General features: G+C 44.3%; 1 protein-coding gene across 1 annotated transcript; it reads right to left on the bottom strand.

Moving 5' to 3' along the window:
- On the bottom strand, positions 1 to 19,087 carry EIF4EBP2 (eukaryotic translation initiation factor 4E binding protein 2). The gene is made up of 3 exons (XM_059397641.1): positions 18,644 to 19,087; positions 3,136 to 3,321; positions 1 to 2,204 (listed from the first exon to the last, which is right to left on the bottom strand). Exons 1-3 carry the CDS (start codon positions 18,786 to 18,788, stop codon positions 2,173 to 2,175), a joined length of 363 nt encoding a protein of 120 aa, XP_059253624.1. The 5' UTR covers positions 18,789 to 19,087; the 3' UTR covers positions 1 to 2,172.
- Between the last annotated feature and the right edge of the window lie 1,427 nt (positions 19,088 to 20,514).

The following is a 20,514-nucleotide window of genomic DNA, read 5'->3' as shown; positions in this document are numbered from 1 at the left end:
TATGGAAAGTGAAATTTGGGAGTTTAATTACAATCAGAACAGGGATACATGAAAGCAACAAGAAAATACTTTTTTTGATCATCAATTTTTGAGACTAAAAACATCCCCCAAATTTTGGAGATCCAGCTTATTCCTGAGAAACATCAACCATCACAAAAGGGTCACTCTGAACTACTCACATTTTGTAGCAGAAAACAGAACAAAGTTCCCTAGACAGCCTTCCTTTCTTCTGTCTAAAAGGTGTTCATAAACAGGGTCTTTTCATAGTTCAAAAGAAAAACAAACAGCTTGCTTTCTTAGTTGGTTGACCTGTTACTATCATCCCGGGATGTTGTCTCTCCACAAGAGGGTTCAGGGCACCAAATGCAACCAGAAATTGCCAGAACACCAGCGGCTACCTTACTTGTCGCTCCAGGACAGAGGTGTTGGTCTTTCTACAGGGGTGGGGCGTGTCACTCTCCCGAGATTACTGTACCAGTCAACAGTCGGGAGGGTGGTGGTGGGGACATGAAAAAGCAAAGGGGAAGGGAAAAGAATGAGGTTCTGGTGAACAAGCCACATCAAGGCAGAATGGTCCAGTTTGACACACCACCCGCTACAAACTGCAAACATGCACACCCAAAACTAGAGGGAGAAGCAAAGAGCTTGTCAGGGACTCGGGGGGGACAAAGGATGGTGACATGGAACAGCAGACTCGCCCGTGGACATTTCTCACCTTCCTAACACCGAAGATGTGTAATTAAAAAGTTGCTGTTCAAAATCGTATTGAAAACATATCTAAAAATAGGTCTGTAGTCATCTTAAAAATAAAAGATCACTCCTCAGATAAGAGGAGTGAGATATTATCAGATACCAACGCTTGAGGTATCTTTGATGTGTACTTGAAAAATGGCCTGGCAGAGAGAGAGGTGGGAGGGAGGGACAGACAGAGGCAGGGAGAGGAGAGGAACAACTCTGAGGACGACGGGGAAGGCAAGAGAACGGGGAGAACCCACTTTCGAGCCAGTGCTTATCCATCCCAGCAGTCTCTGCAGGTCCACAAAGGAAAAAAGTTTGGCTCTCTTCGAAGAGCATTCTGAAAGTCATCTTTTAAACTCAAAATGTAAGACCTTGCGGTCAGAGACCGCGAATATCTCGAAGCTCAGGGGACGAGGAAGCAAGGACTGCTGAGGCCGAGTAACCACCCGGTTCAGCACGCTCCCCAGGTCATTCTGCAGGGTCACCCAGTAGAACGCTATGACCAGGCCTCCCCCAGAAGTGCCTGTCGCTTGGACAGGCCTGTTGCAGGAGCGGCAGAATCACCTGGGGGGCTCAGATACAAAGGAACAGCGGGCAGTGGCACACTAGCAGGGAGGGAGGAGAGGAGAGCCCCGCTGCTTCCCGAGGACTCCCCCCTCAGGTGGGGCCCACACTTTTCTGCAGAGATGTGCTAAGTGAAGGACCAGAAAGTGGCACTCAAACATTAAAGACAGAAGACATTCGTGCCGGAGGAAGGAGGGGAAGCAGGCCGAAGCGGGTCTCAGAAAGCGTGGCAGGGTGATGCCAGCAGAGCTGTACAAACCACACTCTGACCCGAAGGACAAATGTCTCAACGGATGAGGAGAGTGGCTCTCTCCATTTTCACCCCCTCTGACGGCTGTGAAGACCTGAGACCCAGACTCCTGCAGCTCTGAACCACAGAGGGGAGACAGGGAGGGCACGTGGGGGGTCAGGACGTGGACAGTGCCAAACCCACCATACCCGTGTCACTTCCCTAGACTTCCCAGCCAAGCAATTGTGGGCAGGTTGATATCTGATTTGGGATTTTAAAAAATGGGGGGTGGGGTGGAGGGAGTACGGGGAGGCTAGGTTTTCTCAACTGTCTTTCTCAAATGACTATGGAAGCCAGAGTTTAACTGTTTTCCTCTGTGGGCTGCTTAGGTCTACGGAAATATGCCAAGGACCTTGGATGGAATCTGTGTAACTGGGAAGGGAGACAGGAAAGAGGGAGAGGAAACGGTCAGATGAAGCTCATCTGCGCATCATTTGGCACCCAGAGCAAGGAAGAGGAGGACTTGGGGGCTGCAATGGGACTGCTGGCTGCCCCTTCTGTCCGTTCATTGTTGATCCGATGGGCCCAATCCAGTGCGCCCGGCCTCGGCGCCGCTGCTCTCCTGCCGCTCCTGCAGGCGGTCAGATGTCCATCTCAAACTGAGCATCATCCCCTATGAAGAATCAAGACACAGTTTAGAACAAAAGGCAAGGCCAAGCAGCTCTGTCATTCCTCCGCTGGAGGGTCAAAAACGGATCCAAACTCTCCCATTCTCTGCTGCCTTAGAACAATTATGTGTTTGCTTTGGCTCGTCCTTTTAATGTGGAAAAAAGAATGGCACTCAACCCGCAAGGAGTAGGATCTGGGAAAGAAGATCCAAGTGAAAACCCGCCCAGCATCCCTCTGGCTGCAGGCGACCCCAGTGGGATGCCTGCATCTATCATGCCAGCAAACTCTTCTGGAGGCTCTCAACTTCAGCCCTGCTCTCAATCAATACTTTGTCCATGCAAAGCTCATTTGGAATTTGAGAAGGCAGAATGCTGGCTCCTGCACAGAAGTCGGGGGGTACGACCCAAGGCATACCTTGGGAGCTGGCCACTTCCACTGAAACAGACTGGCTCATTACTTAGTGTGTGTGTGAGAGAGAGAGAGAGTGAGTGTGTGTGTATCATAGGCAGTCCTGGAAAATGGGGAAACAAACCCTATTTCCCCCTGCACCACAAAAAGGACATTCTTCTTTTAAGAAAGAGGTCCATTTCTGAAGGGCAATGGAAATGAGGCCTGTTCAGTTCTGTTCTGTGTGTTACTCCCAGTTCAGTACAGCCCAGGCTGGAAAGGACTTGAGGGCTGGTTCAAGGACTAATCTAAGAATTTCCTATGCCCTGAGTTTGGATTTCTCCCTATTCCCGGATTAGATTAACCTAAGATTTAGAACCTAGGGTTTCCAGAACATTTCAGTAAACCTTGGTGATGGGAGCTGCCGGGAACTTTAGAGACCTATACATGAATGTAGGTTATAACTGAGGAATCAATTTTCAACCTGTCAACCTTTCGACTGACACTGGAATTCCCAGGGCTATCCACTCGGCCCCCCAAACACTTACCAACTGCATGCTTCCTGTCATGATTGTTCAAGTTATTCAAATTGTTTACTTCTACTTTGGAGTCTTCGATTAAGGTGCCAGGGCTGGTGACCCCTGGGATATTGGGCAGATGGCAGGGCGGGGTCTGAGCCATGGGAGAATTGCGACGATCCAACAGAAACTTTCGATCATAAATGATTCGGGTTCCTGGAAAACAGGGTTCAAGAGTCTGAAACAAATTAAGGGGCTTTCAATCTACAATTATTACCCAGGAATTTATTTTAAATTCCATCAAAACCTAACCCTTGAGGTTTCACAGTCCAAACAAAAAGGGTAAGTTCTACCCTTCCCGCCTGGGCCAGGCCCCTCTGCTGGAGGAGTGCCTTTTCCTCCTCTTCCACTCCAGCTTTAAGGCTCAGCCCCAACATCACTTCCTTTACAGAACACCTTAAAAAAAATTCTTTCCCCCGTCCTACTCCATACACATCGCCTATTCTAGGTCCCGTTTCATCGCTTTGCTTCTCTAAAGCCTGTGACTTCCTTATGCCACAGCTATGTCTCAGTTCTATGTGACCTTGGTTCAACCATTTAGAAAGTTTTATTTTTTATTATTTTTTTAAGATTTTATTTATTTATTTGACAGTGAGAGACAAAGAACACAAGCAGGGGGAGTGGGAGAGGGAGAAGCAGGCTTCCACTGAGCAGGGAGCCGGGTGCAAAGGACCCTGGGATCATGATCTGAGCCAAAGGCAGAAGCTTAACAACTGAGCCACCCAGGGGCCCCCATTTATAAAATCTTATTATTTATTTATTTATTTATTTTAAGATTTTATTTAGAGTTAGAGAAGAGTACAAGCAGGGCAGAGGAGCAGAGGGAGAGGGAGAAGCAGAGCCGGATGTGGGTCTCCATCCTGGGACTCCAGGACCATGACTTGAGCCGAAAGCAGATGCCAACTGACTGAACCACCCAGGCGCTCCTAGAAAGTCTTAAATAAAGTAATAAACACGTGAAAAAAGGGCACCAATAGATTAGATTGCTGCCTTTAAGTTGAAGGCTTTCCAAAGGCACTGAGACAAACATCCTTCCCAGACAGAGCTGTGTTTTGTAAAAGCTGGACCCTTCTCTATTTTATGAAACAATATGCATGCCAGTAAGTGCTACCGGAGTGTTTTACAACAATCCTTCTGAAGAGGGCATCTGACCTGATGAATAGTTAAGAAGACCTACTACTGCTGCCCCTTCTGTTGTCCCAAAGTGACTTAATGGAACTCACCGAGCAAACCAGTGTCCACACCAGAACCAAGCTCCTGGGGTGCCGACTCCCAGCCCAAGCCTCTCTACACTCTGTCTCCGTGCCCGGAGTGGGAGCACAGTGTCGGAAGTGAAAGAGTCGGATGGTAACCACCATTAACACACAAACACCGGGGTGAGTGGCACATGGGCCGCCCCAAGGGCCCCCAAGCGCTATTTCTCAAGAGGGACACAGCAGGATGGCCACGACCTTACTGCCCCCTTGGGAGGGCGACAAGACACCGGTAGAGGTGGCTTCTGTTTTTCGATTTCTAAGTTTACCAAGGCTTGAGTGCTCAGGTGTTTTAGAAACTAGGTAATCCGTTCATTTTTGCCCACAGAACAGAAATAACGCAGTTTTAAAAAATTACACGAGCAGGCAGGTCCTATAATCTAAGTGCATTTCAGAATAATAAAGGGGGCCTCGCTGGTAGTAAAAGGAGATGCTGGAGGATCATCTCTGAAGGACAGCACGGCACAAACCAGGTCAACAGCTCTAATCCCTGTTGCCTGCGGGCTCTTTCATTCCAAAGCCTAACCGAGATAGGGAAAGGCTGAGAACTTCAGAGAGGGAGTCTCTGAGTCCTAGAGTGGGCTACAATTATCTTCCTATGTTTACTATTAGAATAACTGAGAGGCGGGACGCCTGGGTGGCTCAGTTGGTTGAGCGGCTGCCTTCGGCTCAGGTCATGATCCCAGCGTCCTGGGATCGAGTCCCACATCGGGCTCCTTGCTCAGCAGGAAGCCTGCTTCTCCCTCTGCCTCTGCCTGCCTCTCTGTCTGCCTGTGCTCAGTCTCTCTGACCAAAAAAAAAAGAAAGAAAAAGAAAAAGAATAACTGAGAGGCAAAGGACCATAGCCCATTTACGATAGGACTCACACCGTAAACCTAACCTTAGCAAAGCACCTGGCATGCCTCCCTCCAACCCCTGGAGAACACCTAGAAAAGCTGGAAATCATTCCTCCCCAGCTGAAAGAAGACACAAGTCTTAGGTCCTGTGTCCAATATAATTTTAGGAGAAGGAACGTAAAATAATCTATCTTCATCCTCTTTGCTTTGAAAAATAAGAACTACAGTAATAACTTAAAAAGGCATCTGGAAATGAGGAGGAGTGAGTCATTTTGGATAGCAGAAAACAGTTCAACTTTCCAAAAGTGAATAACATGAATTATTTTGGGTGGAAATTTTTCTAGTACAGATTTAAAACTTTTTACCACCTTCAACAGGAAACAACCAGACCCTTGCTTGATGAACTGCAGTCACTATTCTGAAGATCACTTCATGAACTGTGCTGTGGCAACTCTGGGAGCCTACATTATTTTCCCTCCACTGCACAGTATTTGAACAGCCTGCACATGCCTCTTTCCTCATTGTTACCTCCCTCATCGTTAGGCTTAAGAACTCCCCTCTTTTCCCAAGTCTCAGGCAGCTCGGACTGCCACAGCAAAATACCACAGCTTCAACAGAAATCTATTTTCTCAGTTCTCGAGAAGCCCAAGACTGAGATGCCAGCATGGTCCGTTTCCGCCGAAAGTTCTTTTCAATGTGGACTTAGATGGGGCAGAGTGGGGAGCGAGCTCCCTAGTGCCTCTTCTTCTAGGGGCATGAATCCATCATGAGGGCCTCGTGACCTCATCTAAACCTAATTATATCCCAAGACCCCAGCTGCAAAGATCATCACATTGGGGGTCAGGGCTCCAACTTATGAACTTGGGGAAGGGTGGGGGCGCACACAATTCACCCGTCCTAACCTGATGCTTCTATCTTTGTAGGGACTTTGTAATCAGCGGTACCCTTATTCGGACACTATATAAAATGAAGAGCAAATGGGCTGAGGGGGCCTGATGGCTTTCCAGTGAAAAAAGGGAAAGAGCTTTCGTGGATGGACTTTGCGTATTTGCTGTATCACCTCCACTTCTATTCATCACTAGGTTTCAAAAGAGTGAGGTTTCATTGTCAGATGTTCTTAAACTAACAATCAGCTTGCAAGTCAGAACAAGATTATTCTTACTTCTGCAGTATGCCAAGCCTGGAACTCCGGGGAAAAGAGTGAAAAACACAACACAGGGTAAAAGCAAGCTTTCTATTTCTAAATTATATATTAGCAATAGCATATGCATTAAAGAACTGTAATTGGACCAACTAGGAAATAAGCAGTAGAGGGTCTACCTAAATGTGTGAGGTCTAAAGGAAATTTTGGAGAACTTCTTTGTCTTTGCAGAGGTGATAAAATCCATTTTTTACAGCTTTATTGAGACGTAATTCACATATAGTTCAAAGTGTGTAATTTAGTAGTTTTTAGTAGATTCACAGAATTGTGCAACCATCACCACAATCAACTTTAGAACATGGCAACCATCCTCTAAAAGATAACCCATACACATTGAGCAGTCCCTCTCCAACCCAGAAGCCCCAGAAAACCACTGTTTTCTGTCTCTACAGATTTGCCTATTCTGGACATTTCATATAAATGGAATCTTACAATATGTGATCTTTTGTGACTGCTTCTTACACTTGCATATGTTTTCAAGGTTAGTCTATTTTTAGTATCTTTCAGTGCTTTCTTTCTTTCTATTGTCAAATATTCCATTACATGTATATGTCACATTTTATCAAGTAATCAGTTGATGGGCATCTGGGTTATTTCCACTCTGAGTAATGCTGCTATAAACATTCATGTACCTGTCTTTGTGTGGACATATGTTTTCCTTTCTCTCGGGTAAGAGCAGAATTGATAGATCATATGATTAACTCTGTGTTTAATCTTTTGAGCAACCACCAGACTGTTTTCTAAGGTGGCCGCACCATTTTACATTCCCACCAGCAGTATGTGAGGGTTCCAATGTATACACATGGCAGCCGACACTTTGTATGTTTTTTTATTGTAGCTATCTTATGAGTGAGAAGTGGTATCTCACTGTGGTTTGATTTTTAAGTTTTTATTTAAATTTCAGCTAACACAAAGTATAGTATTAGTTTCAGGTGTACAATATAGTGAGTCAACACTTCTATACAACACCTGGTGCTTATCACAACAGGTGCACTTCTTAATCCCCATGACCTATTTCAGCCCTCCCCCCACCCACCTCCCCTCTGGTAACCATCAGTTTGTTCTCTATAGTTAAGAGTCTGTTTTTCAGTTTGCCTCCCTCCTTTTTCCCCCTGTGCTCATTTGTTTTGTTTCTTAAATTTCACTGTGGTTTGATTTTAATCTGCATTTCCCTGACGGGTAATGGTGTTGAACATCTTTTCATATGCCTATTGGCCATTGCAATAGACATCTTCTTTGGAAAAATGTCTATTCAGACCCTTTGCCTGCTTTTTAGTGGGTTACCTTTTTACTACTGAGTTTTAAGAGTTCTTTATATTTATGAATACATGTCCCTTATTCATATATGATTTACAAATATTTTCCCCTATTCTGTGAGGGTTTTTTTTTTTTTTTTTGGTATTCTTTGAAGCATAAAAGTTTTTAATTTTGACAAAGCCCAATTTATGTCTTTTTCTTTTGTTGCTTGTGCTTTCGGCACCATACTCAAGAAACTATTTACTAACCAAGGTCATAAAGATTTGTGCCTATGTTGTTTTCTAAAGATTTTATAGGTTTTACGCTCTTACATTTAGGTTTTCGAGCCATGGGACCCAACTTCAGTTTTTGTGGGTGGATATCCGGTTGTACCAGTTTCATTTGTTGGAAAGACTGTTCTTCCCCCATTTACTTGTCTTGGCAGCCTTGTCAAAGATCAAGTGGCCATAACTGTATGAGTTTTTTTCTGGACTCTCAATTCTATCTCACTTATCTATGTTTATCCTTTTTTTTTTTTAAATATTTTATTTGACAGACAGAGATCACAAGTAGGTGGAGAGGCAAGCAGAGAGAGAGGAGGAAGCAGGCTCCCTGCTGAGCAGAGAGCCCGATGCGGGGCTTGATCCCAGGGTCCTGGGATCATGACCTGAGCTGAAGGCAGAGGCTTTAACCCACTGAGCCACCCAGGTGCCCCATCTATGTTTATCCTTACAGCAGTACCAAACTGGCTAGATTTGTAACAATTATTGAAATTGGGCTATTTTAGGTCTCTTAAAATTCCTTATCAACTTTGGGATCAGCTTGTCAACTTATGCAAAGAAGCCAGCTGGGATTTTGATGGGATTGTGTTGACTGTGTAGATCTGGGAAATAGTCATCAACACCATCTTCCAATCCACACATGGAGAACGCCTTCCATCTATTTAGGTCTTCTCTGATTGCTTTTAACAATGTTTTGTAGCTTCCACAGTGTAAGTGTTGCGCTCCTTTCATTAAATCTATTCCTATATATTTTATTATTTGATGTGATTAGAAATGGAACTGTTTTCATTTTTGCATTGTCCACTGAAAGTGTATAGAAGTGTATAGAAATACAATCGGTTTTTGTATACCATTCTTGTATCCTGCAACCTTGCTAAACTCAATTAGTTCTAATAGTTTTTTAGTGGATTCTTAAAGTACATTTGGTTGTGAATGCAAATAAAGCAAATTAATTCAGAAGAGAAGACACTCTGAAGAACCGGAGTCTTAAGGGTCGTCACTAAGGTTCTCAAATAATGCCAGGGAAAACAGGAATACAAAAGGATAGCATTTTAGGTGTTTGGATTTTAGATACCTGAAAGCTAAAAAAAGTTTCATTGTAGTAGATACAGAGCAAAAATGGAGAATTAGCTTGTCAGCAACTGAGGATATACAGTACGATTCAAAAGCACCTGACCATTCAAAAAAATCAAAAGTACTCAAAGAAAAACATTAAGATTTGACTATAAAGTGGCAAGAAAAAAAGCCTTTGTTTCCCTTGTTATATACTGTGTTTACCATGAGATTATGTCTATTCCAAGATAAAAACAAACAAAAAAAGCGCTACAATACTCAAGGTCTCTTAAACACGTGTAAGCAGAGACATCTATTTTCTAAAGCAAGAACTTCCTGGTAATCCACATTTCATCCAAACAGCCCGCCACACTTGTCAGGCCAATTTCATGTCAGCCAATGCAGCCACAAGTAACTAGAAATGAGTTAATATAAATTCCTGAAGAAGGAAAATTTAAAAAACCATACAAGAAACCCATACCTTGAATATAACATATTAAAATGGGCTGCGAGGCGCCTGGATGGCTGTTGGTTAAACATCTGACAGTTTGATTTTGTCTCAGGTCAAGGTCTCAGAGTTGTGAGATGGAGCCCTGAGTGGAACTCTGTGCTCAGCAGTCTGCTTGAGATTCTCTTTCTCCCTCTGCCCCTCCCCTGTGCATATGCTCTCTTGAGAAATAAGTAACAACAACAACAACAACAAAAGACCATGATTTTGATCAATTGATGGAGTGTTAAAAAAAAAAAGTTCTCTATTTCACCTTGACAATGGATGCTTTTCCTTCCAGTGAGTTTTCTATTTCCTTTTCTATGAAAATAATCATGTCCCTTGGTTTTATATTGAAAAGTTAAGAACCAAAATATCATATATGCTATATACCAGATTTCACTGTTTGTGATTAAACTATAAAAAGAGCGAGGAAGAATACTTACAGGAGAGTATGTACATGTTATATGCCCTCCCTGATACTGTCAAAATAATGGGGAAGTTGACCTACCAGGGAATTAAAGCCAGAAGGGATGGTACAATTTTATATAGCAGAGAGCTAAGCTGACAGACTGTGACAGAGATTCTGACTCTATTATTTTACATTTTGAAGAGAGCTATCAGAAGAACCGATAACACAATTTACAAAAACTGGTAAACGGAGAGGAGCGGAAATGAAAGGGAGAAAGTAATAAAAGTGTTCAAGATTACTCATTTTTCATAATAGGGAATCGATGGTATTATCTAACGTTAACAAGCCAAGAAATTATGGTGCACATGTACATACAGCACCAGCAGTAACCAATAAAAGCACTAAAACCATTAAAAGTAGTTGTCTACTGGCATTTTACTTTGCATTTTAGGTGCTTCTGTTTACTTTTTCCATCTTACCTCTTTTTTTTTTTTAATTTTTTTAATTTTCAAGATTTTGTTTATTTGTTAGGATAGAGTAGGAGCATGGGCAGGAGAGGGAGAAGCTGATTCCCCGCTGGGCAGGGAGCCCGATGTGGGGCTCAATTCCAGGACACTGGAATCATGACCGGAGCCAAAGGCAGCTACTTAACCGACTGAGCCACCCAGGTGTCCATTACCATCTTATTTTTAAAATGTGCATATATTACTTCAGTCTACATGTTTGGATTTCAGAACAAATAAGAACTTTAAAATCTTTTAACATCAGATATTTATAAATTTTCTTCATGCCTTAATGACCAGATAGATAGAAAGATAAACCTAATACCTTGACCCTATTGCCTTCTAGATGCTGACACTACCAGGAAATCATGAGAGTAAAACAGAGTTCCTTTGGTGAATGGAAGAAGGGGGAAAAAAGCTTCTACCCTTTGATGAAAACACTAGTAATTTTCAAAACGGCAAGGAACAAGACGACCAATAAAAGAGGCCCAAAATTGTGCTTACCAAGATGGTTAGGTACACAAACAAGGTCATTCAAGACTAAGGGTCTCTTTCTAGACCAAGTAGCTTGGTTTAAATAATTAATCCAGGGATTATGCTATATACATTCAAGAAATTTTATTAATTTAAACCACCTAGAGAAAGTCCACTGTCATGTGGTTAACTGAACAGGGTAGTCGTAACTATACTTTCAGAGGGTCCCCAGCATAAAGTTCTGTTTAACTATGGCCGCCTCCTATATAGAATTAGGCATCCGCTCATGCAAAATGACAGCTCAGAGCAAGAAACTTCAAGTAACTTGCCCAGATTGCACAGCTTGATTGAGTAAGCTGGTGACAAAAATCTTCCAAAGGCTAAGATGGACCTACACCCCCACACAAGTGTGCACGGAGAAAGGGGGAGTGTGGAATTAAACAGGGCTTCCCTCAGGAGACTCTCTCCATCCAAGAGAAAATCCTCAGCAAACCCTCGGCACACTTTCCTCTACATCTCATTTGGCCGGAACTGGGTCAGATGCACACCAGACCAGACACTGCGGGAAGCCATGACTGGTAGGCATGGTGCATATCCTGGGGCTTGCAACACTGCCACTTAGAAGAAATGACTGCTTTTTGTTTTGCTTTGTTTTGTTTTGTTTTAAAATGTCTGCTTAAACATCTATGCTTCGTGGAGACTCTGGAAGAAAAGCAGATTCCTAAAAAGCCCTATGCCGATAACCCAGAGGAAACTAAAAGCTGCCTAAGCCAGCCCCCTCCATTCAGTGTGTGCCACAATCAAATCCCTGAAGTGCTAATAAAATCAAGAAGGACAATTTTTTATGTCAACGGGACGTATGACTGGAGGCTCAGGATCCTCTAACTTAGTATGAGTAAAGTACCAGGGCAAATGGGAGACGTCTAAGGTTTGTGAAAAGCCAATCCTACTCTGCTTTGTTTAACTTCAAGTTTCAGTAAGCGGAAGCAATGATCTCCAAGATACTGTCCAAGGATGGCTTCTGGTGCAGTCACTTGGGACACAGCCATCACGGAACATACGCCTGGCCTGAAAAGGAAGTTGGTAACGACTGTGTTCCTATTCTGAAGGTCTGGTGTTAGAAGAGGCTTAGAGAACATCTGGCAGAAGCCTGTCATTTTAGACACGAAGAAACTAATATCCAGAGAAGTTAAAAGTATTTATAGTGCCCCTGGAGTCAGGAGACCAACACAAAGTAGCTAGGGGCACTAAGCAAACCTCGTTCTCCAGGAGTCTCAGCTGCACCATGAGTTGAAAAGATGATCTTTTTAGGGAATACCAGGTCCAAAATGGTGTATGAACCACAAACTAATCAATAAATGTCAAATGATTTTAAGTTTGTCTAGCCTTGACCTTCAGAAAATCTGGGTCAAAATAAAGTACATCAAATATATCCACTTTTTTTTTTTTAAAGATTTTGTTTATTTATTTGAGGGGGGTAGGGAGGGAGACAGAGGGAGAGGGACAAGCAGACTCCCCACTGAGCAGGGAGCCAGACACGGTGCTCAATCCCAGGACCCTGAGATCATGACTGCCCTCCTCCCCCAAAGGCAGATGCTTGACAAACTGAGCCACCCAGATGCCCCCCAAATATATCCACTTCTACTTGGGCTTGAACATTTATCCCGAAATAAATCATCTCTACAAAAATGCCCTGCTCTGATTCCAGGAAAAAACTGACTGGCTCTGCCAGGTTGCTGACTGTGTCCTGGATCAATTCTTTGGATTAGATTTCACAGACGTGGTTACACTGTCTGTAATACTAATAATTAACGAAGGATCACTGCTACTGGTATGGGGAAAACATTCAGATTCAAACCTGGCTTTCATTTCAACTGTGTTTCTTCCCAATTTCATCTAAATTTCCCTGCTCTTGGGCACGTATTTAAAAAAATAAAAATAATGCCTATCTACTAACATCTCCCACTTTTCATGTATGGAGCCTGAAGTCTAACAACAAAGTCTTAATGAAAGGCAAGAGTCTACTGGAAAATCCCTAGTCTAGGTCACTGTTTTTACCTGCTGTCTATTTGCGATTCTAGGAATTTATCTGACCAGAGAATAGTTTCATTTCAACCTAAAACAGCCTGACTCGAACATAAAGTCTCTGGTGGTAACATGGGCTCCTCTGAGGCCCAAATGATTAATTATGCATCTTAGTGTGAAGAATCACAACCTCTCACACTTTCTGAAAAGTGTCTCTTAACACCTAGAGAGCAGCATTTACATTTACACCTAAATAGGCAGCATTTTGCTATAAACAGCAGGCCATTTCTAAAATAATTAGAAGTGAATGAGGCCAGTATTATCTTGATTCTAAAACCAAAGACATCATAAGAAAAATATAGACTAATACCCCTTATGAACAGAGATGCAAAAATCCTCAACCAAATATTAGCACAACAAATTCAGCAACATAGAAACAATTACATACCATGACCAAGTGGGATTTCTCCCAAGAATACAAGGCTGGTTCAACATCCAAAAATCAATTGACATATATGCCATGTCGACAGGATAAAAAACAAAAATCACACAACCAACTCAGTAAGTGGGGGGAATAAAAGCATTTGACAAAATCCAACCCCTTTTCATGATGAAAACACTCAACAGACGAGGAATAAAAGGGAACTTCCTCAAACTGATAAAGGGTATCTATGAAAAACCCACAGCTAACATCTTACCTAATAGTGAAAGACGAGATATTTTCTTAATACTGAAAACAAGGCAATCTGTTCACACTATCTTGCCACTTCTGTTCAATACAGTACTTAAAGTTCTAGCCAGAGCAATTAGGCAGGAAAAAATAAAAGGCACTCAGAAAGAACAAGGAGACATACAACTATCACTATTTACAGATGATATGGTCTTGTCTACTAAAAAACCCATGGAACCTACACGGATGGAACTGCCTTCTCCAGTTCATTTGTCCTTGCTTGTTAAAGTTTTTACTTTCTTAAAACACTCAATGACTAGAACAGCTTCTGTTTGTCAGGGCATTCATCCTGAAGATCTAAAAGATTATTTACTTAGAAGTAAACTCTCAGGGATTTCTGAGCTTTTGCCTTCAAAGAATGGCCTGAGAACACGTGCAGGGGACCTTTAAAAACTAGCCACTCATGGGATGGACAGCTGCTGCCTGTTAAAACACAGGTTCTAAGGGGCTTTCACAAAATGGGAGTTCCACAAGGAACAAATCTGAAAATGGAAGTCTAGGCCTTGCCTATTCAGTAAGGTGAATGACTGCAATTCTCAGCTGACTTTTGTTCTATGATAAATGGAGAAAAAAAATCTCTTAAATATTACACTGTTTGGGGTCCCTGGGTGGCTCAGTGGGTTAAAGCCTCTGCCTTCAGCTCAGGTCATGATCTCGGGGTCCTGGGATCGAGTCCCACATCGGGCTTTCTGCTCAGCGGGCAACCTGCTTCCCTTCCTCTCTCTCTGCCTGCCTTTCTGCCTACTTGTGAGCTCTGTCTTTCAAATAAATAAATAAAATCCTTTAAAAAAAATAAATAAATATTACACTGTTCATCAAAAGACTTGGAAGCCAAGAAAAAGTTCTGCTACTCACAGGCTGTCTTCTCCAACCAGATGTACTACCTTACCCCACATTAACTGCACATTTTTACACACACAATGAAGCCTACAATGCAGCCAAACTATGCAAGACTCCTCTTCTTCTTCTTCTGTTTTTTTTTTTTTTTTTAAGTAGGCTCCACGCCCAACTTGGGGCTTGAACTCAGGACTCTGATATTAAGAGTCACATGCTCTACCTACTGAACCACCCAGGCGCCCCTTTGCAAGACCCCCTCTTATAAAATTGTTAAGACTCCAGTCATAAGTCTGAGTCATTCAAGATTAAGGGTCTCTTTCAAGACCAAGTAGCTTGGTTTAAATCATGAATCCAGGGACTATGCTATATACATTCAAGAAATTTTATTAACTTCAAATTAAACCATCCAAATAAGTACATTTGTTGGTTCAGAAGATTTTGGCCTAGAATAAACTCAACCCAAGGTCATGGAGTTAGAAATTTCACAATAGTCAGAAACTGACCTTCCTTCCCCATATCCACATAGAGCTCTATTCATCTCCCAGGGAAGGAACCAGGTCAAAACTTAGAGCACTCCTCACAAATACTCTTATTTATTTACAGGTCACGCCAAGTTTATTTTCCCTTCTTCCTACTTTCTCCTTTATTTCCAGACCCTTCCAATGGCCGACAGGTAATTCTGACCCAATGAACCAATCCCAGCAACTCTCCAGTTGGCAGAGAGGAGATGTAGCAGCACGAATAAGATTTTAGACCATCACAGTTAGTTCCCCTCTGGTGCTCTTGTTATGGCAACAGCACTTTTCCATAGCTGATGAGGATATTATGCAGCATAAGAAAGGCAGAAAGAAAGGCTAAAAAAGAGTTCTCTCTGTTTCTGCTCATTTCCCAGAACACAACATTCCCAGAAGGAGAAAGTTCAGAACTTACGAAAGCATTAGGTCCCTTCCAGCTAACCAGAGTGTTACAAAAGTGAGGACAACTACAGTAACTTTCCCTTCCATTGAGGCTATATGTAGCTTCCCAAAGGAAGAACCAAATACCATCCTCACTCCTCCACAGGCAGATAAAACATAAAATCCAAGGGCATTATTTTTGTTGTTGTTCTGCCTTGAATTTACTCAACAAAAATCTTCCTTCTCCTCAACAATGAAAACAAGTAAGCACTCTTCTAGCAAGCTGAGAAATCCAAAGGTCAGAGCAAGTGTGCTTCCACCCACCTCTCATTTCCTAAACCATGAGAAGGCAGTTTTGAGAAACCTTCCCAAGGGATAGGCTGTAACCTCTGATCCCCAGTAAACAAAGGACTCTCAAAGGAGAAGAAATTCTAAGTTCACTATGTTGTGAATGCCCCTGCCCAGTCTGATCACTTAGGGCACTGAGCACATCAACTGCTATCCTGGAACGCTGCAACATGTGCATGGCACTCCAAAAGGTTTACAGAAGTTAAAGACAGGACATACTAATGCCCTTCCTTCCCACTAAGTAGAGATTTCCAACGCAAGCTTACTATCATTTTTCCAAATGTTTTCACACCTGAAATGTATGTTAGCATTGGATTCTATACTTTGTTGTTGTTGTTCTAGAACAAAAAAATCTCAGTCCCCAGCCCCCTTCAACATTTTAAGATCACTGAGCAAGGGCCGCATTTCCTACTTTTGTCTGTGGTTCTCTTTTGTGCAAAGCACTGCACTAGGCCCACAAAACACACTTAAAATACCTAATCACATTAATTCAGGTACCTGAAAGAGAGACCAAATAAACTATCTTTCCCTGGCTCAATTACACAGTGGCAGAGAGAGGAATGTAACAAGAGAGATGAACAAACCACCACAGGAGGGGAAAAATTTCCAACGGGGGAAAAATTAAATCAGTAACTACTGTGCATCTAAACAGCACTGAATTAATCGTGATTAAATCCAAGCCCAACAGTACTGTAGCCTACAAACACATTATGTAAGTCTCCGTGTTAAAAACCCAAAGATTACAATCTGCTCTACCCATAAATATAAGTTCAATATCATAGATGAGCTAAGATGACAACTATTTAAATCTGAAACAAAAGACTGTGTACAGAAACTATCTGGAGACAGTTAAGTGATATTCGAGAAAGCAGTAGTGACTCTAAGTTGGAAGGAAGGGTAAATGAATCAGTATCACCGACAGAATCTTTCCAAGCATTTCAGGAACTAATCCAGACTATGAGACAGGTTTCTATCTTTAAAGCAATGCTTAAAGACTATGCCCTTATTTTAAAAGCAAGGTAGCTTGGCTGTTTGAAATACGCCCAAAAGGTACTCCTTCTGTGACTCTTCTGGCAGGGGAACAATGATTAATATATAGCTAAAAGTTTAGTTCCTTTCCCACATAAATAATAGCTCAGTGCAGTTGTAAACCATGACATGTTCTCAACAGATGGCAGCGTGGGCATTTACTGACCAGTACCACCGAGAATTCTGAAGGAAGTTACAAACCCCTTCCTATCACCTTGGAAAACAATATCCACTTCTTAAAAGCTGTCAGTTCAAGTTCAGGACAACTGTATCTGGAGCAGATACTGGTCTGCCAAAATCTTTCACCATCAGAAAGCACAATGGCAGCATACTCAGAGGCCGGCCTTGAACAGATCAGAAGATCCAGAGGGCTCTCCAGTGAGGCAAGCCACCTCACCAAGCCATCCCACTGTCCCGCAAAGTTAAAGCCTCTTTAAGCCCAGCTATCCAAAAATACTGGTGAACTTCTGCTTGGGTCATTTTAAAGTCTTTCAAGGCAGCCACCCCTCCCCGTCCTGGACGGATTCCTCTGTAGAGTGGCCTGGACCGTTTCATCTGCAGAGCTCTCTCCTCAATTTTTTTATCCCTTGTTGTTGGCAAGTCTTCCTACTCTGTGGGCCTTGCTGTTGTGCAATCAATTCAAGGATGGCTGGGCCTAACGGCACCCGATTGGTTGTAGTACAAGCTGGTGAGCCCCGCCCACAGGAACGAAGCTAGCCATCTTCTTCGCCAGGGGCTGCCAGCAAAGTTCAACCATCTAGGGAGAGGCCACCCCAACACCAAAAGAACGCAAAGTTCCCAAGTTAAAATGAAGCGCCAACCCCTTCAATAAGGTCCCACAAGATCACTCCCCAGTCTCCTCCCTCTGGAGAACAGCCCAGTCAGCGGACACACAACCTTTGAGTTCCCTTTCCCCAGACCAATTCAACATGGTTCACCTCCCCTCCAGTGTTCTTCCTTGTAAACAGTTCCTGGTCACACTTGGAAAAGCAATGCTAGGGGAAACTCTCCCTGCGCTGCCTCTTCCCCAGAATCGAGCAATCCCACCGATCCGGGTGCCCTTCCTGACAATGGCCCTCCTCATCTATCCCCAAGGGCGCCATTGCCAAAAACTTATCCTTAAAGCTGCCAGCGCTCTACTACCCCCACGTCTTCTCCCTTGGCTATTACTCGAATATTATTTTATCACTCTCTCATTCTCTCCCCCAGCCTGGGCCTGGGGACTCCCCCCGCCCCCGCCCCTCGTGGGGCCTCGTCCAGCAAGTAAACAATGCTGTCAAAGCAGGATAACGCTGGGCGAGGCGTCCAAACTCCGCATTCCAGCCTCCTCCTGCTGTTCTAAAAGCAGCAAAACAAGTCATCGCAGAGTCCCAGCAGCGAATTACTCTGCCCAGCTTCCTTTCTAAAAAGGCCCGGGAGAGAGCTCCAAAGTCAACCACTAATGTGCACAAACGCAGGACATGCAAGAGGCAGAGGTAATGCAGAACGAGAGCAAGGCCAAGTGCAAGACGAATTTGCCTAGGAGGAGGCGAGGGTGGGGGGTGGGGGGAGAAAACTGGGTCGAGCACAGAAATCTGCCACGAAACGGGAACAAGGGCTTTTTTTCCCCCCAACCGAAGGGAGAGCCACGTTCCCCGAGTGGGCGCGCGCTGAACAGAGTTGCAGCCAAGAAAGAATGCGAAGTTAAGGTTCCGAAAGCAGCCTCCCGGGGGCTCTGGCGGAGCTGGGGGCGGGGGGGCTCTGGCGGAGCTGCGCGGGCCGAGGCGGCCCCGCTTGGACACGCCCTGAGTTAAAGGCCCGCGGTGGGAGGCAGGCGGGGACGCCGCGGAGGAAACGGGCTACAAGCTCCTGGCCGCGGCGGCGCGGCCGGCGCTCACCTCCCGGCGTGGTGGAGAAGAGCGTCCCCCCGGGCGTGGTGCAATAGTCATGAGGTAGCTGCGCGGCGTCGCTGATGGGCACGGTGCGGGTGGGGATGGCGCGGCTCTGGCTGGGCTGGTGGCCGCTGCCGGCGGACGAGGACATGGCTCTGGGCGCGGGCTCTCGGGCTTTGTCCGGCGGGCGGGCGGGCAGGCGGCGGCGGCGGCGGCGGCTGGGGGCCCGGGCTGCTGCGGCCGCTCCGGCGAGCGGAAGGGCGGGCGGGGCTGGACGCGCTCCGCTCGCTCCTCGCTCGTTTCCTCTCGCTCCCTCGTCCCGCTCCGCTCCCGCCGCCGCCCTCTCAGCCGCCGCCGCCGCCGCCGCCCGATCCTCCGGCCTCCGCCAGCAGCCCCAGCAGCAGCAGCAGCGGCAGCAGCGGCGACGACGACGACCGGAAGCGGGCGAAGGCGGGAGCCAGAGGGAGTTCGGGGGAGCGGGTCGGCGGAGGTGACGTCGCAGGGGGGCGGGGCGAGGGCTGGGGGGCGGGGCCGCGGACGGGGAGGGACTGAAGCCCCGCGGGCGGGACGCTAGTCTGGTAAGTCTACGCCAAGTGTTTCTGAGTCGTGAGAAGGTAGGCGCAGAAAACTTTGGTGGGCTTTTCCTTTTTTTTTTCTGGTTGCCGGTTAGCACCACTTTACTTTAGCCAACTTCTGTTTTCTAGCCATCCAAAAAATGTAATTTTACTTTTAATTGCTCCGTATTAAGTGTAGGTGATAAATGGGCCATGTATTAGAAAAAAATTCAGAGGTGAAAGGTTAAACCGCTGTCTCCCAGTTTCCAAATTCTTCTTTCCTGAGGGATCCACTGGTACCAGCTGTATACTCTTATATCCCTCCAGAAATAGTCCCTACATATAACATATAACATACAACATTATATGCAACATATAAACATTAAAGAAACAAAGATATTAATAGCTACCCGCGTCATAAGGATGAGAACTGTGTTAGAAAGGAACTGAAACACCAGGTAAGGATAAGAACCCGAGGTACCTGAAAAATCTCGATTTGGAACACTACTCTTCCCTCTTAAGTGTTCTCAGACTTTTCAAAGTTTACATTCCTAAGAATTACTGAGGATCCCAGCTTTTCTTTGTGTGGATTATATCTATTGGTAATTACTGTGTTAGAAATTAAACCTGAGAATATTGAAAATGGTCATTAATTTATAAAGTAATGTCATTACATATTAACATATTTTTATTTTAAAAATTGTATTTTCCAAAACAAAAAGAAATTACTGAGAACAGTGACATTGTTTTACATCTTGGCAAGCATTTTAATGTCTGCTTCATAGAAGACAGTTGGAGCCTCACATCTGTTTCTGCATTCGATCTGTTATGATGTGTTATTTTGATTCAAGTATGTGAAGGAAACCCAGATTCATGCAGATATGCAGTTGAAAAGAGAAACCCTCACAGAATCTTGGAAAGAGCCTCAGGGAACCCCCTTTCCATCCCCCAGGGATTTCCAGACCACATTTTGAGAACTGCTGCTCTAGATAGCATTGTCTCTGCCCAGACATATCCAAAACGGAATTGGAAGGAGAATCATGGGTACCACCAACGTAAGTACCCTCATTCCCATTTTTTGAATAAGGAAATTGAGGCTAAGAGATATTGAGTGTTCAGCCCAAGTAAAACAGCCACTACCTCACTACTGAGAGCACCAAGCAATTACTTAGTAAAGACACAAGCAAAAGAACTTAACACAGGGAAGCAAATATTGTGATTGGTGGTCAGGTTGGGCCAGAGCATGACATGGAACTGATTTTGTGGTGAGTGTCCAAGAATTCGGGAAAAAGAACCTCCTGCCTACTCTGCAGTGTGGAGGTC

This window comes from Mustela nigripes, chromosome 4 (assembly GCF_022355385.1).
Source record: "Mustela nigripes isolate SB6536 chromosome 4, MUSNIG.SB6536, whole genome shotgun sequence".
Classification (NCBI taxonomy): Eukaryota; Metazoa; Chordata; class Mammalia; order Carnivora; family Mustelidae; genus Mustela; species Mustela nigripes.
The sequence above is the reverse complement of the archived record's forward strand: the minus strand, read 5'-3'. Positions and strand labels throughout refer to the sequence as shown.

Bases quoted from the DNA above. Each gene is read 5' to 3' on its own strand.
- EIF4EBP2 (XM_059397641.1), bottom strand. From the start codon at position 18,788: ATGTCCTCGTCCGCCGGCAGCGGCCACCAGCCCAGCCAGAGCCGCGCC. The intron at 3,322-18,643 runs GTGAGCGCCGGC...CCTGTTTTCCAG, and splicing joins CTTCTCCACCACGCCGGGAG to GAACCCGAATCATTTATGAT. The intron at 2,205-3,135 runs GTAAGTGTTTGG...GATTCTTCATAG, and splicing joins TGACAGGAAGCATGCAGTTG to GGGATGATGCTCAGTTTGAG.